General features: G+C 36.9%; 1 protein-coding gene across 1 annotated transcript in view; it reads right to left on the bottom strand.

Moving 5' to 3' along the window:
* The window catches only part of picalma (phosphatidylinositol binding clathrin assembly protein a), a 215,161-nt gene that overhangs the window by 29,094 nt on the left and 165,710 nt on the right, over nt 1-20,357 (bottom strand). Inside the window, 5 exon segments of the mRNA XM_051926984.1 lie at nt 4,805-4,835; nt 8,268-8,384; nt 15,092-15,196; nt 17,785-17,865; nt 18,180-18,263. Of these exon segments, the coding sequence (XP_051782944.1) occupies nt 4,805-4,835; nt 8,268-8,384; nt 15,092-15,196; nt 17,785-17,865; nt 18,180-18,263 (418 nt within the window).

The raw sequence follows: 20,357 nt of genomic DNA, 5'->3' as shown, positions 1-20,357 counted from the left end.
CCAGCACGATTTGCCCCACTACATTTCGCCTCCATGATATTTCTCCCCCATCCCAGTAACTTCCAACACTCAAAACGTTTGGGTGTGGGTATTAGAAGTTTCTAGAAAAAATAAAGTGAATAATCTTTCTCAGCGTTCAAAACTGACTTTCCTAATTTAAACATTTTTGTAGCAAAATGATAAAAAAGTTAGCAATAGTGCATCACTTAAATGAAATGCTCTATAAACATATACATTTTTATTTCAATTAAACAAATCCAAATGATTTTACAAAAATTAATATCACATGCCATTGCGAAAAAACATATGTGAAATACAATTATGTACTAAATTAATATCTTTGTAATTTTAATGTTCACAAAAAATAACTTCCGTTTATAAAATTACTGATTAGAACTCAAAGTTGTATGCAATGCTTCTAAGGTAATCAATTGCATTTCTGCCATAGTGAAATTTTATAAAGTTGATTTTAGGTTTAGTCATGCTGCAAAAATAATGCTTTCAGTGAGAAAGTAATACACGATGCGGTGAGTGGTGATGCAACAGTTTTGATGAAAGGAATCATATCTGTTGTCTGGAAATACTTTGGTTTTAAAAGGTTGGACGTGGACCATTATTATTTTCAAATGTGTGAATACTGTTTCTATAGTACTGGATAATACTGCAAGCTAAGTAGTTATTTTAGTTTTTTTCCCCAATACTGTGTAATGTACAGTACCTGGGTACTGTGCAATAGTGTGACGATGCTGGTCCCCTGCAGACTCCCTCTTCCCACATAGGAGTCTGTTGAACCAACGCAGTTGATAGTTATGACTGAGATGAGCTGACAAATCTCACTGAAGCCAAGGGGATGGTGGAAAGTGCTCAAGTGCTTTTATTAAAAACAGTCAAAAGTAAAACCAATAGTGTCCATTGTGCAGTGTTAAAAAAAAAAAATATAGTACCCAAATAAATGGCAAATCCATAAAACCAGTGAAACGTGGGGATAAAATCCATAATAAATAAATCCGTTAAAATAGAGGTTAAAATGCAGTCTCTCTCCTCACCCAGTCACAGCCCACCACCTTCTGTCTCCCCGGCTCATCCATCACTTATGTTGACAGCAGAGCCTATGCAACATGATCTCCTTTCTACCGACCCACGTCTTGGCTGCCGCCACACTGTGCAGCCAGACCGCCCGAGGTCGGCACACCTTCCGTCTTCCTTCGCGCTCACTCAGTCACTGCTCGGATCCATTGGGAGGTCTAACATCACGCTTGCCCCACTCTACACGCTTAAGTCAATGGGGCGAATCAGCCCCTAGAGTACCTCAGTCTGCACTCCCTCATGGAGCCCCAGCTCGTGCTGCTTTCTCCTTCCTGGCGTTTGGATCGTCTCCCATGACTGCCTTTTCCCTTCTTTAACCTCCTTCTGTTCTCTCTTTTCTTTTTTCCTTCCCACTATCCTGCCAGCCCAAAAATATACGTCTCCGTGGGCGCAGTGCCTTAATCACACACCGCAGGAAGCAATTGAGAACGATCAACTCCACACGATCGTGCAATCGCGCCTACGGAGACAGACATGGCTAACCAGATTTAAAAACTGGCCATATTTTTTTTGAAGCCGTGGACCTGCTTTACCACAAATAGCATTATAAATGCAAGTTGCAGTTTTATTATTTATGTATATAGCTTAGCTTGAAGCAAGGTCCATATTAATGCAATTTGCAATATGAAGGTTCAATTGGTAAAGATGTCACCACCAAGTTGTTTTATTTTATTTTATTTTTATTTGGTGAATACTGTGTAATGTACCTAGGCTTGAAGCCTTGAGGTAATAGTATTATTACTGGAAGTTGCACTATTATTTATTTTATTGTTATTATTTATTAGTTTAAATATTATGCAGTTTAATGATGGTAAAGTTGTTTAAAATGTCACTTTAACGCACGGGTGTCAAACTCCAGGCCTGGAGGGCCGCAGTGGCTGCAGGTTTTCATTCTAACCCTTTTCCTAATCAGTGACCAGTTTTCACTGCTAATTCACTTTTTTCCCCCCTTTATTTTAACAGCCATGTTAGAAGGATTCAGTCCTCTGAATTGATTTGTTTCCTCATTAAATGACAGCCAAACAGAAATGAGATGTGAAACGAGCCAACAGATGACCAGCTTAAACTGGGGCTTCAAACTACAACCAGTTTCTTAATAAGAAGCTGATGCTTGCTGTTAATTAAACCCGTTATTTAATTCCATGGCTTGTTGCTGCTCTCGTTCTGCAACAGCAGACATTTCCAAAACTGTTATTCTTATAAAAACAGAAAATCATCTTCAAAGTGTTTTGGTGAGTTGAGAGATCAACCTGAGACCATCACCTTTCTTTATTTTCAGATATTGTGTGATGTGGTGGCTTGTTTTGTGTCTCATTATTGTTTGGCTGCTAACTACGGAAAAAGAAACAACTAAAGGGCCTGAGTCAAATTAATTAATAGAAGTAATTAGCTGCAAAAATTGGTCACTAATTAAGAAGATGGTTAGAATGAAAACCTGCAGCCACTGCGGCCCTCCAGGACTGGAGTTCGACACCCCTGCTTTAACATGTCAGTGGACAGAGATTGTTAATATTAACAGAAAGTGTAGTTGGTTTACAAAAAATATTTACTCTTTATTCCTTTTCTAAGACATGTTCAGTGCAATACAATTTTTGACAAGCACTACTAAGTCTAAATGCCTCTTTGGATGGTTGAAAATATGTTGTCAAAATTATAGTTTAAGTTGTTTGCAAAATATGTTCAATAAAAAGGTTCTATATTTTCACTGTAACTGTCATGCAATGGGATTCCTTCTCTTCATTAGTGCAACCCCCTTGAAAACTATCACTTTATGGGGCCATGCTGTGACAATGCGGGTTCCGCTCCATGTTCCCATCTTGCTTCTGGGAGCTCCAGAACCCGACACCGTTGGTAATGTCACCGATGAGCTAGGCAGTGAGGCACAAACAATGAAACAAGGGGATGGTGCAAAAAGTGCAAAGTGCTTTTATTTAAAAATCAACAAAACAAAACAGTGTTCAAAAATAGTGCAGTGCATCAGAACCTTCAGTGGTGGCTCTGAGGCTAGGGATCTGCACTGGCAATCGGAAGGTTGCCAGTTCGAATTCCGTAAATGCCAATAGGGACTCTGCTCTGTTGGGCCCTTGAGCAAGGCCCTTAACCTGCAATTGCTGAACGCTTTGAGTAGTGAGAAAAGCGCTATATAAATGCAAAGAATTATTATTATTATTATTAAATAAATAATCCAATAAAAACAAGGTGAAATTGTGGAGGTTAAAATCCAATAGAAAAAAACCTCTTAAAAACAACGAGGTTCAAACAATGGCTGGAAACTGTCCCTTTAAACAAATCAGCCTGGTGCCTTTCTACTGGTGACTCCCCTGCTTCTCCCATTCAGGCTATTCACCAGAGAAGCCACCCTACCTGCAGTTGACCTTCATTCGCCTCACCGATCCCTGGCTCCAATGGGTTTCACTAAACCGCGACTTGGGCTCCCCAGCGACCAGGGCACTCACGCTGGGGCTTTCACATCCCAAGTCCCGCTGCCTTCTTGGCCTTACGTGGCGAGCCATCCTTCTTCCAGTCACTCCCGCGCTTCATAAAATGCTCAGCGGGAGCGACCACAATCGACTGCTCCTCAGGTGCCGGCCAAACACCCAGGCTCACTGCTTAGCTGCCCGCGAGCCTACGCTTGCTCATTTTTCTCTCTCTCTCTTACACCGGCAACCTCCGTTTCTTTCTTTTCTTCACCCCCTTTCCCCTAGCCGCCTAACGCTTCTATTTATCACAGGAACGTGGATCAGATGTGGCAATTAGCAGCGCCCAGGAACAATTACAGATGTGGACGACTCCTCACCTGTGCACTTAAGCGAGGATCACCCACATTACGAATTCCCCGGGAACAGATCTGCCACACTACCACGCCCCCTCTCTAAGCCGTGAAGGCGGCAATTATTTATTTAAAAAGTGTCCTTTTTGACGTGAGCTGTGGACCCGCTACACCACACATGCAAACCTGTATTAATACTTGTGTGCACATTAAAATGTTTTTTGTATAATGTACAATTCTCATGACAGAGTAACAGGTTATTCTTAGCCAGTCTACTGCAGCAATTGCAGTGGAAAATGTGGTTAACATCCACTCATGCCTGGGAAAAAAATACAGTGAAACCAGTATAATTTTGAAAAATAATGTGATATAGAATTTTGGTCATACTAGGTTTTATCATGTCATAATTAAAAATATATCAACCAAACTATCAATTTCTTTTCACTTTCAAATTAAAATGCAATAAAAAAGCATATTGCATTTTAATTCTAATTCATGTTCATAGATCGCATGCCGTAACTAAAAGAAATTTTGCTTAGCATCAACTATTTGTGTATTGCACAATTTCACAAAACTGTGCCAAAATCAAATGTCCCACTTGCATATGTAATGCATTTCAACATAGTTAACACATTGGACTTCATTTAATTTTGGCACAAATAATCTTCCATACCACATCAGCAGAAACAACTAGCTCAGGAGAAAAATGCAATATATCTACAGTATGTGGGAAAATCTGGGGCATAATGCCACAAATGGGTCAAAATATAACTATAAAAAGTTTCAGATTATTTCTAAACTGGTGAATAAAGTAAACAACAACTTGCAGTGAACAAGGACATTAAATGTTTTCAAAGTGAAAGCAAGCCATTCTATTTATGCTAAAAAAAAAAAAAAGTTAAATTATTAGACCTTAAGACATCTAAAAAAAAAATGACTGTTTCTCACTTTTTTGTTGTGCCATTCCCAATTCCCAGATCTGAAAGAAAATGCAGAAAATGATAAACAGTTTCCTGAGGTGTATAATGTAGCCATCAAAATTAATTACATTGGAATTTTCCTCACAAACATCTTTTCCTTATAATTTAGTCTACATTATAAAATTATTAGGTAATGGTGAATTTGCATTTTTTATACTATAATGAATAAACAATATACAGTGGAACCTCGGTTTGAGAGTAACTTGGTTTACGAGTGTTTTGCAAGATGAGCTAAAATTTTTTAATAAATTTTGACTTGATAAACGAGCGAGGTCTTACAGTACGAGTAGTATGTATACGCTTTGTCTGCCAAGTGTCATGTGATCACAACTGAGCTGATGGTTCTTCTCTCTCTCGCTGTGGGATTGTGGGCAATTGTCTCCTATTCTCCGTCTGAGTCGGCGTGCCTCACTCATATAGTCAACATCCATATGAGCGTATACTGTTTACTACAGCATTAGCATTGTGACTGTGTGTGTGCTCGCTCGCGTGCGTGTCTGTGTGCTCGCTCGCGTGCGTGTCTGTGTGCTCGCTCGCGTGCGTGTCTGTGTGCTCGCTCGCGTGTGCGTGTGTGTGTGTGTGTGTGTGTGTGTGTGCTGTGACGTGCAAGTCCCCGTCTTGCGCCCTAAAACACGAAGCTGAGTCTCAGTACTTTAGCAACACCAGCTTTATTCAGCTTGAAACAGCAACAGCGCAGTTATTTATACACAGACACAGCAGTCAGGCAGGGCCCTGCACATTTATAATGTTCCTTGTTCCTTGTAATCACCCATCGACGGCAGGCGCATATAGCATGTCCGCGATCTTTTCGGATTCGCTTTTACAACGAACTGCTACAGCGCTGGGAGACTGCGACTGCTTTGGGACGCTCTTCCGCGTGTCATCCCATTGGGTGCAATCCCACAAGAGTTTAGAAACTCACTCATACCAGCCATGATTCTTTTTAAAGGTAAAGTGCAGGTTAATTTGTTTTATGTATTTTTACTTTATATTTTATATTAATCATTTTTATATGAATAGTTTTGGGTTGTGGAACAAATCATCTGAGTTTCCATTATTTCTTATGGGAAAATTCACTTTGATATACGAGTGCTTTGGACTACGAGCATGTTTCCGGAACGAATTATGCTCACAAACCGAGGTTCCACTGTACTCTACATGAAACAAAAAAATGTTTCAGTTATGGTGTTGGTAAATGCTTGAAAGAAAAAGGGACAGTGCGAAATGAGTTGAATCATTGCTTAAATGCATAATGTACATAATGAATGTCAACCCCAAGGCACTACACACTCCAATGAGTTCTCTAAAGCACAATCAAATATCATAGTTTTTACACTAGACAAAACTCAAAACTCTGGGTTATATTTCCTATTGATTTCAGTTTTGGTGACACAGCCTCTGGATTTCTCAGATGTATACTACCATCATGCCTGTTACATGTGTGCAGTCATGTGAAAAAGTAAGTGCACCTCATGAAATATCTTTTTTACCTTTAACATACGTGGCCATATCAAGATTTCATCTTTATTTAAACAGTATCTATAAAGTTGATGTAATGTAGCAAACATCATGACACATTTACATTTTGTTGTCCATTGCTTAGAACTTCAGTAAACACAAATGCAAATTTGGCATTTGGAAAAGGTATATTTATAACTACTGTACCTCAAATACCTAAAATCAGAATAAAGCGATGCACATAAGGTGCAAAAGATTAGAACATCATTAGATAGAATCATTGCATTCTTGGTGGAATCTGACCTATTTAAACCATTTAGTTTGGTTTGCTCTTTGTTGCTAAAGTGTGTGTTATCATCATACCAAGATCAAAAGAAGGTTACACATGACTACAAGTGTGAGAAGGGATTTAAAAAGATCTCTCAACAAAATAAGAAATCAAATATCTCACTATCTGGAAGATCATCTACAAGTGGAGAAGTTTTCAAACAGCTGCCAACTTCTAGTGGCCAGGCCACCCTGTAAATTGAGTTTAAGAGCAGAACGCAAGATTCTGAAAAATGTCTCTAAGAACACCAGAATATCATTATGGGACATACAGGTAGCTGTTATCACTAATGATATCAAAGTACATGAGTCTGCCATTACAAACAGGTTACACAAATTAGTTTAGTGGGAGGAAATTCTGTTGTCCAGAAAGAACATCAGGGCCAGATTAAAATTTTGCCTATGAAAACCTAGACAAAGACCAGGATTTCTGGAACAACGTGCTCTGTATAGATAAGGCAAAGACAGAGTTATTTGCCAACAGTACCGGAAGACATGTGTAGTGAGAACCAAAGACAGCGTTTGATCAGAATAACTTGATACCAACTGCAAATTATGGCGTTGGAAATGTTTGGAGCTGCTTTGTTGCATTAGCGCTTGAGCAGGTTACAAACACGGACTCCACTATGAATTCATCATTGTACTAGAGGTTGTTTGATGAGAATGTGACTATTTGTCAGAATATTGAAGCTCAATAAAAAGTAGACTTTACAACATTACAATTACCCTAAACATACCAGTAAATCCAACAGGGAATAGCTGAAAAGAAAGAAATTGAGGATTCTGGACTGGTCAAGTCAAAGCCCAGATCTAAATACCACTGAGATGTTGTGGGGGGTTTGTGAGACAGGCTATGCACACAAGGCACCCATTAAACATGGAAGAGTGGGGAAAAAACACTTCTCCCAGTTCAAGACTGCTAGACAGTATAGCAAACACCAACCCGAGGTTGTTTCTGCCAAATGGGACAATAACAGCTATTAGAAACAAAGGTGCATTTACTTTTTACACAGATGGAAATGGCACATCTGTTCATTTTTTTATTGAGTAATTTATTGCAATGTAAAACTTTCATTGTTTTATTACTCATTTACATCACTGTTCTTTAAAGATACTGTTTACATGAAGATCAAATCTTGATATGTACACAATGTTAAAAAAGAAAAATAATTTCAAGGGCTGTATTTATTTTTTTAAATGACTGTATAAGTGGATGTAATTGTACATGAGAATCTGTCTAATGACTGACATTACACCCATTTAATTTGCTTACAAGCAAGGCGGGGTGATTTTTTTTAGTTGAATTGTTTCAGCTGAATTGACTTTCATATTTAACGTCTACGCCAAGATGGTACAGTAACAAATGAGTAACGAGAAAAAAATGTGGGTGTTCAATTGTGCTAACTCTGGAATCACTAAAAGATACAAAAATCAAAAATTGGAATACAGCAAAAATAATGATCTTTAACATTTTAATGGCTGAAAAATATTCGTAATAAATATATTTTTTATTTACATATTTTGTTATAGTTGTAGTTACAGGATAATTTTTTAGTTACAGACAGTATGAACAAAATGTAATAGCATTACCACAAATAAATAAAAAATATTTATTCAAAAAGTGTACTGAATAATGCTATACTTACTGCCTACGAGGTTTGCTAGTGAGGAGTCCAGATCATCTGACACCAGTTTGCTAGGCTGTTGTTTGGACATTGGCAGAGTCTGGTTTTGAGAGGCCACTGATGGTTTCAAAATTCCACCTAAAATATTATCTTAAAAGAAGGGGCAAAATAAGGGAAAAGGAAAAAGAAAATAATAAAAAGGCATGGAGAGGGTCAGAATAAAAGGAAAAAAACAAAAAAAAAGAAAAAATGTGTTATGTAGGAATACAAATAAGCTGAATGTTTATTTTATAATCTGCCACTGATAGTATAAAAATATCTGGAATCTCAACTCACCCAGTCATGCATGCCATGCAAAGCCAAAGCCCAAAGAATTTGTTTCAAGCAAGGGGAAAAAGAAGAAAGATTAGGAAAAGTTCCTGGGGGGAAAAAAATCACTATTTACAGGTATATAGCATCTATATGCATTATTATTAAATATTTAAGATGCACGTATTTCTGTGTTATCTAACATTATAAAATGCAGAAAGAATTCAAAGTGAAAAGGAAAAAAAGCAGAATTTGTGTTGAACATAAAATGTGGCGAAAATTATTATGCCAGTAAACATGCTGTGTTGATAAACACATTAATTTCTGTGCATTTTTACATGCACTGCTCTGATTGTTATGTGGTAAAAACATAAAATCATTCAGCCACAGCTTTCTAAACCATACATTATGCATTTAAGAAGATATGGTGCAAAACCGATGAGTGTGGCAGAGGGTAGATAACAAGAAAAAATGAATTTTAGGCATCTGTTTTTGCATAACACTGGAAAATTTTTGAACACTGTAGGGATCGATGTGGAACAATGTATTTTTGCACAAATTTTAATTTCTATTAAATTAAAGGAATGACCGGGCAACTTTTCAAAATGTGTTTGTTTATCATGGTGTCAAAGTGTGGCAAGGTATAGTATGTTGGTCTGTACGTGTGACAGTAATACTATTACAAGAAGAGCTGAGCACTAACATACAAAGTTCATATTTCCTGGTCTGAAATAGGACCCATAACAAGCATGTTAACTAGCACACTTATGAGAAAACAGACATTTTGAATTTCCCATTGTGATTAATAAAGTATCTATCTATCTAAATATATATATATCTAAATCAGCTACTGAAGATATAATAGATACAGATGGAATACTTAAAAATATTTACACTTTTATGTACAATTCCCCCCACTTACAACTCCCTGCCACACTTTTTTTTGTAGCACCAATATTCCACACCTACAGGAATACAATATTTTGCACCTACCGGAATACATTTAGTAATACATTTTTCTTTTACAAGATGGAGGAAAAAAATTATACAAAAAAAGACAGCCTGAAAAGTTACAATTTCATAATGTAAAGTTACCAATAATTTGTATTATTATTATATTCATCTTTACTCTAAATAACATACTACAGTAAAGATACATTAGTTATTTTCCATTTTCTTTAAAAAAAAAAAAAAAAAAACAACTATCTTTGGCAATGGATACATATATATAGTTATATTAACTGTTTATATTCAATGCCTTCCAAATGAGGTATTTAAATAACAAAAAACACACACACAAACATAAATGTACACTGAAGTGCTCAGTTTATATAAAATGTGCATTGTTGTATAGCATACCTGAATTAAGAAAATGTTAAAATTAGAGTGAGAGAAAAAAATAAGCATTCTTTAGTTTTTGTATGCCAGTTTTTACCTTTGAATATGGTTTCTTCTAAATACATTTAAGTTCAGCTGAAACAGTGAAGTTCGATCTGACAGCACTACATGACAGCATATATGATTACAGATAGTTCCTTTTTTGTGAATAACTTGTTTTTTACAATATAATTTAACTCTGATTTATCCCTTTATTAGTTTTCCAAAGATTACCTACCTTCATTGTGAAAGTTTATGTTATACAGAACTAGCAAATTCAACAAGAATAAGATACATATACAGAGTGGTGCATGAAAAAGTATCACAGTTTTAGTTTCAATGACATTAATAGTTTTATTAGAGTATAAAGAGTAACACATTTTATGTAACATTTGAAAAGTTACTTTGGTACCTTATTACTGTTAAATAATTCTTTTAAATAATACTACTGACTATTTTAAAGGTAACGCTCAATATGGTTTCTACTGCCTACAAAGTTCCATGTGCCTAAGAAACAACTTGTTCATGTTCATATGACCTTTGTGACATAATAGTCTATTGTGATAATCCTCGTGTTGACATCCGAGAACTTGTTTTCATATAATCTGCAATTCTGTAGGCAAACACTAGAGCGTGGATAGAAGGATTTCCTGGTTTTAGTGCACTGCTTATAGAACCAGTAGTGTGCCACTTTTTAAACAATTGCTAAATTATGCATTTAAAAAAGCACTCACAGCAGAATATTGTTCTATGAACTGTCATGTGTCAACTTGAATGAGCTTATATGAGCATATCACTGCACAATCAAATTACGCTGCTCCTATTAATACAGTATGTCTTCTCTAGAGCATGGAGAAAATATGCACCTGAGATTAATTTATTTCTGTAAAGGAGAGATTCAACATGAATTTGTATGGCATACGATGTGTAATTTGATCTTCCATTGAGCAATCACTTGAAGATTACTTTATATAGCATGTCTTAAATAACATTATTATTGTGGACTGTAAAAGGCAAATCATCTAAATGAAAAAATAAAAAGTGGTGTTATTTATTCCACTTGCAAATCATATGCAGCATTTTTTTTACATGGCTTTTTCAGATACTATAACACTATTTGTTTTAAATGTAGAATTCGCTAAATTCGATACTTGCTTCTTAAACTGACTTCCTCTTGCACTAAGAGTTGCAGGCAGCAATCACCGCACAGAATACATTAATTTCATGATATTCCTGCTCTCAGAACATTTAGAATGCTAAGATAAATACTTGATATCATTTTCATGATGAAATGCATTAAAGCATGTATTAATCATGTGGGGGCACTGCTACGTCGCCACAAGGGGGTCCCCAGGTGTTCCCTGCTTTGAATTTGCATGTTTTTCTGGTGGGTTTACTTGGCGTGCTTCAGTTTTTTTCAAAGTCATGTAGGATGTGGGGTTTTGTTACGCTACATTGACCCTACTAGTGTATGTATTGCCCGTATTCACCCTGCGATGTGCTGGCGCCACGTTCAGGATTTGCTCCTGCCTCGCACACAATGCTGGCTGGGAGCAACCCTGAATGGATGGCATAAATTAAACATGTATAATGAACTTTTTTTTTTAAGTTCTCAACACTCCGTGGTCTAAGTTTTGTAACTAGGTTTAATTTCACAAAGACGTTTATCGTGTGGTGATTGGTTATGTGGAGAAAGAAAAAGGAAAGTTAGGAACTGCGGGTTTGGTACATCAGACAGACATAGCACGCATGCAATAAAGAAAGCCTGCTCAGAAGAACATGCACTGAATTCTGTGTTTGTGTCTCAAACCCAATATTTACACAATATTTAAGTTAAACCTGTGCGATACCCATTCATACATCCAGTTTTTTGGAGCCTCGTCACACCTGCCATAAAAGTTCTCTACACTGAATGTACACCTGGGGACCCCTTACTGCGAGGGAGCAGCACTACCGTGCATGTTTAATACCTGCTTTAATGCATTTCACCATGAAAATTTATCTTAGCATTCTACATTTTCAGAGAGCAGGAATATCATGAAGTGAATGTATTCTGTGTGGCGATGGCTGCCATCACAGTGAAGAGGAAGTCAGTTTAAGAAGCACGTAGCAATTAACAACTGGGTCGGGGGAACACTTAACACAAAGCATTTAATGTACTACATTAACTTATGACGGGGTTTGAGAAAATCTAGTAAATTAAACATTGATTTTAGGATGAAGTTTAGTTTACGACATTCTGCTTTAATAACAAAATAAACTGAGAATAAAGTGGTAATGTCAACTTTAATCTCGACATAGTTTTTTTTTTTCTTCACTGTGTCCGTATTTTTTTTTTCTTCACCATGGCCCTAATACGCTTCCGTGGGGCTATACCACAAATAGCATTATAAATGCAAGTTGTAGTTTTATTATTTATGTATATAGCTTAGCTTGCAGTTTGCCTTAATGATGGTTCAGTTGGTAAAGATGTCATCACAAAGTTGTACTTGTTTTATTTTATTTTAATTTGGTGAATACTGTGTAATGCACCTGGGCTTTGAAGTCTTGGAAGTAATAGTATTATTATAGAATTTTGGTCATACCGCCCAGCAATAGGCTGACTGTTTAATCTTGGACGGTTTAATCTTCTTGGAGGTTTCCATGTGGAACAATAAACACCATAATATTAATTTTAACATGTACTGTAAAGATTTATAGATATCAACTGGAATTTAAGCATACACCAGCAACCAGTTTCTGCTGAAGGCCTGTGCGTTGGAGCTGGGGAGTCCTCTACAGCGCATCTTCAACCTGAGCCTGGAACAGGGGAGAGTCCCAAGGCTTTGGAAAACATCTTGTATCACCCCAGTCCCAAAGGTATCACGTCCTAGTGAGCTGAACGACTTCCGGCCTGTCGCTCTGACGTCACATGTGATGAAGACCATGGAGCGGCTGCTGCTTCACCACCTGAGGCCACAGGTACGCCATGCCCTCAACTCTCTGCAGTTCGCATACCAGGAGAAGGTGGGAGCAGAGGATGCCATCATCTATATGCTACACCGATCACTCTCCCACTTGGACAGAGGCAGTGGTGCTGTAAGAATTATGTTTCTAGACTTCTCTAGTGCCTTCAACACCATACAACCTCAGCTCCTAAGGGACAAGTTGACAGAGATGGGAGTAGATTCATACCTAGTGGCATGGATCCTGGACTATCTTACAAACAAACCTCAGTATGTGCGTCTTGGGAACTGCAGGTCTGACATTGTGGTCAGCAACACAGGAGCGCCGCAGGGGACTATACTTTCTCCGGTCCTGTTCAGCCTATATACATCGGACTTCCAATTTAACTCTGAGTCCTGCCACGTGCAAAAGTTCGCTGACAACACTGCTATCGTGGGCTGCATCAGGAGTGGGCAGCTGGAGGAGTATAGGAACCTCATCAAGGACTTTGTTAAATGGTGCGACTCAAACCATCTACACCTGAACACCAGCAAAACTAAGGAGCTGGTGGTGGATTTTAGGAGGCCCAGGCCCCTCCTGGACCCCGTGATCATCAGAGGTGACCGTGTGCAGAGGGTACAAACCTATAAATGCCTGGGAGTGCAGCTGGATGATAAATTGGACTGGACTACCAATATTGATTCTCTGTGCAAGAGAGGACAGAGCCGGCTATACTTCCTTAGAAGACTGGCATCCTTCAACATCTGCAATAAGATGCTGCAGATGTTCTATCAGACGGTTGTGGCGAATGCCCTCTTCTACGCAGTGGTGTGCTGGGGAGGCAGCCTGGATAAACTGGTGAGGAAGGCAGGCTCTATTGTAGGCATGCAGCTGCACAGTTTGACATCCGTGGCAGAGCGACGGGCGCTCAGCAGGCTCCTATCAATTATGGAGAATCCACTGCATCCACTAAACAGTGTCATCTCCAGACAGAGGAGCAGCTTCAGCGACAGACTGCTGTCACTGTCCTGCTCCACTGACAGACTGAGGAGATTGTTCCTCCCCCAAACTATGCGACTCTTCAATTCCACCCGGGGGGGTAAACGTTAACATTATTCAAAGTTATTGTCTGTTTTTACCTACATTTTTATTACTCTTTAATTTAATATTGTTTTTTTGTATCAGTATGCTGCTGCTGGAGTATGTGAATTTTCCCTTGGGATTAATAAAGTATCTATCTATCTAAATTTAATAAAAACAATAAAAAAAAAAGAATCCAAAGGTCCCTGTTTGTCAATGGTACTAACATCTATACACTTCAAGTAATGTTGGAGACAAAGAATCCCCATAAACACCTACAAACAAGGGCACATGCAAAAGCAAAGAAGGCAGCAAATGCAAGCATGCACCTGAAAAACATTTTTTTAAATAGTTACTTTTTATTTGAGATAAATAATGAATAATGATTAAAAAAAAAAACAAAACTGCACACATCCATTGCTTCACCTGCTTAATCTAATTCATGGTGTTGTATGGGTTGAAATGTTTCGCATAATTGGCAGTTTGCATGTCAAATGGGCAAAAGGTTTAAAATGGTTGTCAGATTTTCTTCAAAGCTGGGCACTATATCTAGGCCAAAATAATTCTGCGTAATTTTACATATACAGTGGAACCTCGGGTCACGAACGTCTCGGACAACGTACAAATCGGGTTACGACCAAAAAGTTCCCCAAACTTTTGTATTTGTTCATGACCACACACTCGGGTGATGAACAAGCCAGTTTCCCTTCCGGTTTGTACGCGCCGATGATTTCCACACGTGTTCAGTCTCTCCCTGTGGAGAGTGAGAGAGAGAGAGAGCATGAGCGAGAGAGAGAGAGAGCGAGCACGAGAGAGAGAGCGCGCGCGCGCGCGCGCCAGCATCTATATATATTTACATACAGCTCGTACGGTCCAGCACGGATTAGTTGTATTTACATACAATCCTATGGGGGAAATTACTTCGGGTCACGATCAACTCGGGTTTCGACCAGTGTTTTGGAACGAATTACGGTCATTACCCGAGGTTCCACTGTATTCAGAACTTGTCTGCTGAACTGAACATCATAATCTATGTAGATCTTAATTTTTCAGGATTCAAAGTTAATCAACAGAAAAAAAAATAGTGCAAAAGTACACTATATTTAGGTGGTATTCAAACTCTCAACAGCTGTAGTATAAACAGAAGGACTTACCAGCTGTGTCTATGTCGTTAGCTGATGAAGATGTATTGCCAAACACTGAATCAAAATCAACAATAAGGCTTGCCGATGTCTGCGGTTGTGAAGCTGAAGTAAACCCTTAAAAAGTAAAGATTTATACTAAAATTAGACGCTATACATCCAATTTTGATTATTAAGATACATATGAAGAACAGCAAGAACAACTTTGAGATAAACTGTCTAAAACAATGTAAAGCTCACAGTTGAGTCTATTTTTTTCCTCTATGCACTTTGATGTTTCATTCTCTGCCATGAACAATCACTACATGGATCACTTAAAAATGACCATGATCAAACCTTCAGGTGCTAATAATCTTAAAAAATGACTGTCATAGTTACTTTCCAGAAAAACATTTCTTATGCCTGCTGCATATCTAGGTAAAGGAACAATTAACCCTTTTAGCAAGTATGTATCAGCATCTTTAAAAATGCATATGCATCTCGCAAGTATCATGATGTGATTAAGCTGCATCACTGAATATATATCTGATGTCTTTACCCAAGACAATGTACAGGCTCAGGACATATTACAATTGTTTATACACAGTTTTTAAAACTGAAGCAATAGGCAGGCTAACTGACTTGTTCAAGGACATGCAGTGATCTGTAGGTGAGCACTAAACTGGCAATCTTTTGCTTTAAAATTCGATATTCTAGCCACTGCAACAAAATATGACATAACACATGAATGTTACACTTGCTTTATAATTTTTATATATTGTTATTCATTCGAGATGTTGTGATTTTGAGACTAAATCACTTCAGTTATGTATACAAGTTACAATACATAGGAAAAAGGAAATAAAATTGAACATCAAGAGAAGACATCACTTTAACTCATCTGCAAAGAGCACCAAGATCACAGACTGCAATCATGCATTCAAACTATGAGCTTTGCATTGTAAAAAGTGGGTTTCCACAAATTGAATTTGTTAATTTAATAATTAAAAATGGCAATCTGGCATTCATAGTAAGTTAACATCATTGAAACATGAAGCAATAAAAAGGCAAAAAATTTTTTTTTTTCAACAGTACTTAAAACCTTAAAAAGGTTTTTATTGTATTTTGTACGGACAAAAATTTCACTTTTTTTCTTTTGCATTATTAAAATGCTCTAGTCTAACTGAATTACATTATACTGGCTGGAAATCTGATTGTATGTTGCTTAGTTTTTTGTTGATGAAATTCATTTTTTGCTGTGAATTTTTGAGTACTCACACAGCCTTTATTTAAAAACATAAAAATCATTATTTTTTTTGTGTTCATAAAGTCCACTTTTTGAGTTTTTACTTATATGACATCCATGTCATGTGTAGACTGTTATTATTATTATTATTATAATAAATGTTTCCATTTATATAACACCTTTCCCATTAACAGAAATAAACAGAGTTGGGAAAATTTTGTTATACCTGTCACCAGGCTCCAATCACCTAACAAGTCACACAGCCAAGAATCATATACAGTGGAACCTCGGGTCACGACCATAATTCGTTCCAAAACTCTGGTCACAACCCGATTTGGTCATGACCCGAAGTAATTCCCCCATAGGATTGTATGTAAACACAATTAATCCGTTCCGGACTGTACGAGTTGTATGTAAATATATATATGCTCGCTCGCGCACTCTTTTGCGCTCTCGCTCACTCAATGCACAGGGAATGCACAGAGAGACTGAACATGTGCGGAAATCACGTGTGCTCGCGCTCTCCCGCTCTCTCTCTCTCACTCACTCGTGCTCTCTCTCTCTCGCTCGCTTGCTTGCTGCACAGGGGGAGACTGAACACATGCGGAAATCATCGGCACGTACGCACCGGAAGGGAAACTGGCTTGTTCTTCACCCGAGTGTGTGGTCATGAACAGATGCAAAAGTTTGGCAAACTTTTTGGTCGTAACCCGATTTGTACATGGTCTGAGACGTTTGTGACCCGAGGTTCCACTGTAGTTAGAATTTAAAAATGAGATAATAATGCCCTTGTAAAAGTAGTTACATAAATTTTGGCTCATAGGCATAATTGGTGTCTCGTGACTAAAATCAAAAACTGCCCAAATGTTCACAAAAAAACCCTTTGCAAATGTCCACTTTCTAATTTTGATAGCATAGACTCTAGTTTCATGAGCTTTACTTTCATCACATAAAAGTGATTTTAAGTTATGCCTTACAATTAAATTTAATATTTGTTTCTTTTTTGAATTAGAAAACAATTGACTATCAACAAACATTTGGAACTATTCTCAGCAATAGCTACTGGTAAAATATTGCTATGTAAAAAGCTTATAGACGTATCATAAGGAGTTAGCAGTTCAGCTTTTAAGATAATTAAATGGAATACACCTCTGCAGCAGATCAGTCACACCTCTGCATGTTCAATAATAGTTGCTACAGTATTAAAAAGGTAAAGCAATTGTTGGGTATTACCTTATTTCTATTGCCTAGTATTGTTTTTAAGTAAACTGGGCACATTCATCATTGATTCTTTTTTTTTTTTTTTTTTTTTTTTTTAAATTACAATGATCTGTGTAGCAAGACACACATAAGGTAGTCATTCTTTTCTGCTCTTAGCATGAATAAGAAAAGAAAAAGTATAACTAAAGTTTGTTATGTTATTGCTGATTTGTCCTGAAACTTATTTCAAGAACTAAACTTAAGATAAGAAAATACCTACCTCCAAATAGACCAGCTACGGCAGAGGGTTCAGTTTGAAAGAGGGAAGCATTAGGATAAGTAGTTGGGCCACAGAAGGAGTCTGACAGGTATTTTCCAAGGGAAAAGATGTAGCAAGAAGAAGAATGTTTTAGGAAAAACGCAAAGAAGATACAATACAGCACAGAAATGAATAGTATGAACAGCACATACTAAAACTAAAAAGATAAATGTTATGGTGAAAAATAATGAAACTTACAGGTGACTGCTTAGAGTACATCAAGAACAGAGCACAGAGAATAACTTAAGTTATTCAACAATATGTTACATTATTAACAAATGTAAACTGAGTAACTATCATATGCCTATGTTTTCTAGATTCAGAAAACATAGGTATAATGCTTCAGTTTCAAGTACCTGAGGTAAACAGCTCTATCCGAACTGTGTGTTCATAATTTGTTGCAACAGATGAGCTTGAATCAATAAATGGATTGAACTGATCTAAAGAATCAAAAATATTTACATTCAGGCATTTTTAACTTGTGATTTTTTCCTTTTTCTTAAGCATTTCCGTGATGTAAATGTATGTCATCATGAGGTCACTACAGTCTCAAGATTCATATACTAATAAAATAACTATTCTAATTAATTTACTTTTTCTTGCTAAAATAAAATATTAGTTTGTCTATGCATTTAATTTTCTGTGGCTATATGCCATCTGTTATCATACAGTTACTACAATAAATACAAACCTAACAACTGTCAGTGCTAAAACAGTCTAAGAGCATTGGGTCCATTTCTCACTCCAGATAGAAGGCTTCAGTTTTACCACAAAAGAGTCAATAATCAATTATTTCTCTCTCACCATTATTTAGTTTTAGAGTTACGCATCATTCATTGTTTGATTTTAAAATTTGACTGTTGCCCACACCTTTGTCAAGAATCACATTTCATATACTCAAAGTATTTGTTAGATGGTAACATTTTACCCCTATTTCCACTTTTTATACAACACTATTTTCAGAAGACACATTTGAAGTTCCTGCACAGACTTACAAACAAACAGTAACAGAAAAATGAGATTCATACAACATGTAGATATATACATATACAAATTCATTTAACACTAGAATCCCTGAAGCTTACGATGTTTTTCGTTGTCCCTGACCTTCTTAAAATTTTCCTGACATACGCCAAGAAACTCGTAGCTCCTTATCAATGCGCTAATAGCCTGGTTTTGTTTTGCAAATGTGTAGATTAGTTTTGATGTTTTCTTGGAAGAAATAAGTGGATAGTACTGGCGAGCTTTGTTGGGCTGAATGGCCTGTTCTCGTCTAGAGTGTTCTAATGTGTTGAAGTGCGTTTGTAAGGAATTATATAGGCAATGAAATACTGTGATTTGAAATAAATATATTTTGTGTTCTGTGTCTACAATGATCTGTGTAAATATAGAATGTCAGAGGAAATGCAAGGCAAGAAATGCTGAAAACATGGCTAAAACTGAAAATGTTTTCATATGTTAAAGTAATAATGACAAAATTTTGATGAAGTGTAGGATGTGTGAAGACTGAAGCCCAAATATCCAAGAATCACTTTCACAAAAGGTGTAACAAAACAAGTATGTTTTTATCCAAGAATAAAACTTGTTGTTAAAGCCCTACTATCTGTCGCTGCAAAGTAAAAGATGTTTGTGTACGTGTGTGTCTGCTTTTATTCCTTCAGCGCTAACTTATACAAGTACCATAAATTTACACCAGCTATTAAAAACCTACATTTGATTTGAGTCTGTATTATACAGTGGTAATAATAATAGCTCACTACTCAAAATGATAAATGCAAGGTGGTCCCAGGATCAAACCCGCTACCTCTTGATTATGAGACAGCAGTCCTTACCTCTACACCTCTGTCTACTTCGTATCAAATCGATTGATATTTGGGTTTCAGTTTTTACACGTTGAAAGTAACATGTAAATTGAAAAATTTCTTTTTCTTCGGTTATATTCTTAAAGTGCACTTATTTTGTTATACCTTTTGTGAAAGTGTTTATTTGATATTTGGACTTCAGTCTTCACACATTATACACATCAACATTTTGTCTATTATTATAACATGAAAAACATTTCCGTTTTAGTTATGAAAGACTTTAGTTGTGAGAATTTTGCGCCTGATTTCAGCTGCCTCGGTGGGGGATGGGATAGCAGGCTGCTTGCTGCTTGTGCTGATTAACAAATTTACAAAACACAGGTGCTGACGAAGAGGTTTGAGGGAATTTACGATGGCCTGGCAATACGAATATTTTTTGAAGGCTTCAGGGATTCTAGTGTTAAATATATAGTAATATTACTAAGTAATTAGAAGCATAATTTACATGTGAATATAAGACATTTTACAAATTAAATAAAAAGTGTATTAAACACTTTAGGTTAGCTAATGGTACTGCTTTTCCAGTATTTCATTCAGACATTATTTAAAAGATCTCCAACCCTGTTAATTGGATTAAGTAGGGGTTGGGAGCATGCACTGATACAGCAAGTTGCCGCACCCACCACATGACAGATTTGAGAATATATGTATGTACATTATGTATGCATTTAA

Source organism: Erpetoichthys calabaricus, chromosome 4 (assembly GCF_900747795.2).
Source record: "Erpetoichthys calabaricus chromosome 4, fErpCal1.3, whole genome shotgun sequence".
Classification (NCBI taxonomy): Eukaryota; Metazoa; Chordata; class Cladistia; order Polypteriformes; family Polypteridae; genus Erpetoichthys; species Erpetoichthys calabaricus.
The sequence above is the reverse complement of the archived record's forward strand: the minus strand, read 5'-3'. Positions and strand labels throughout refer to the sequence as shown.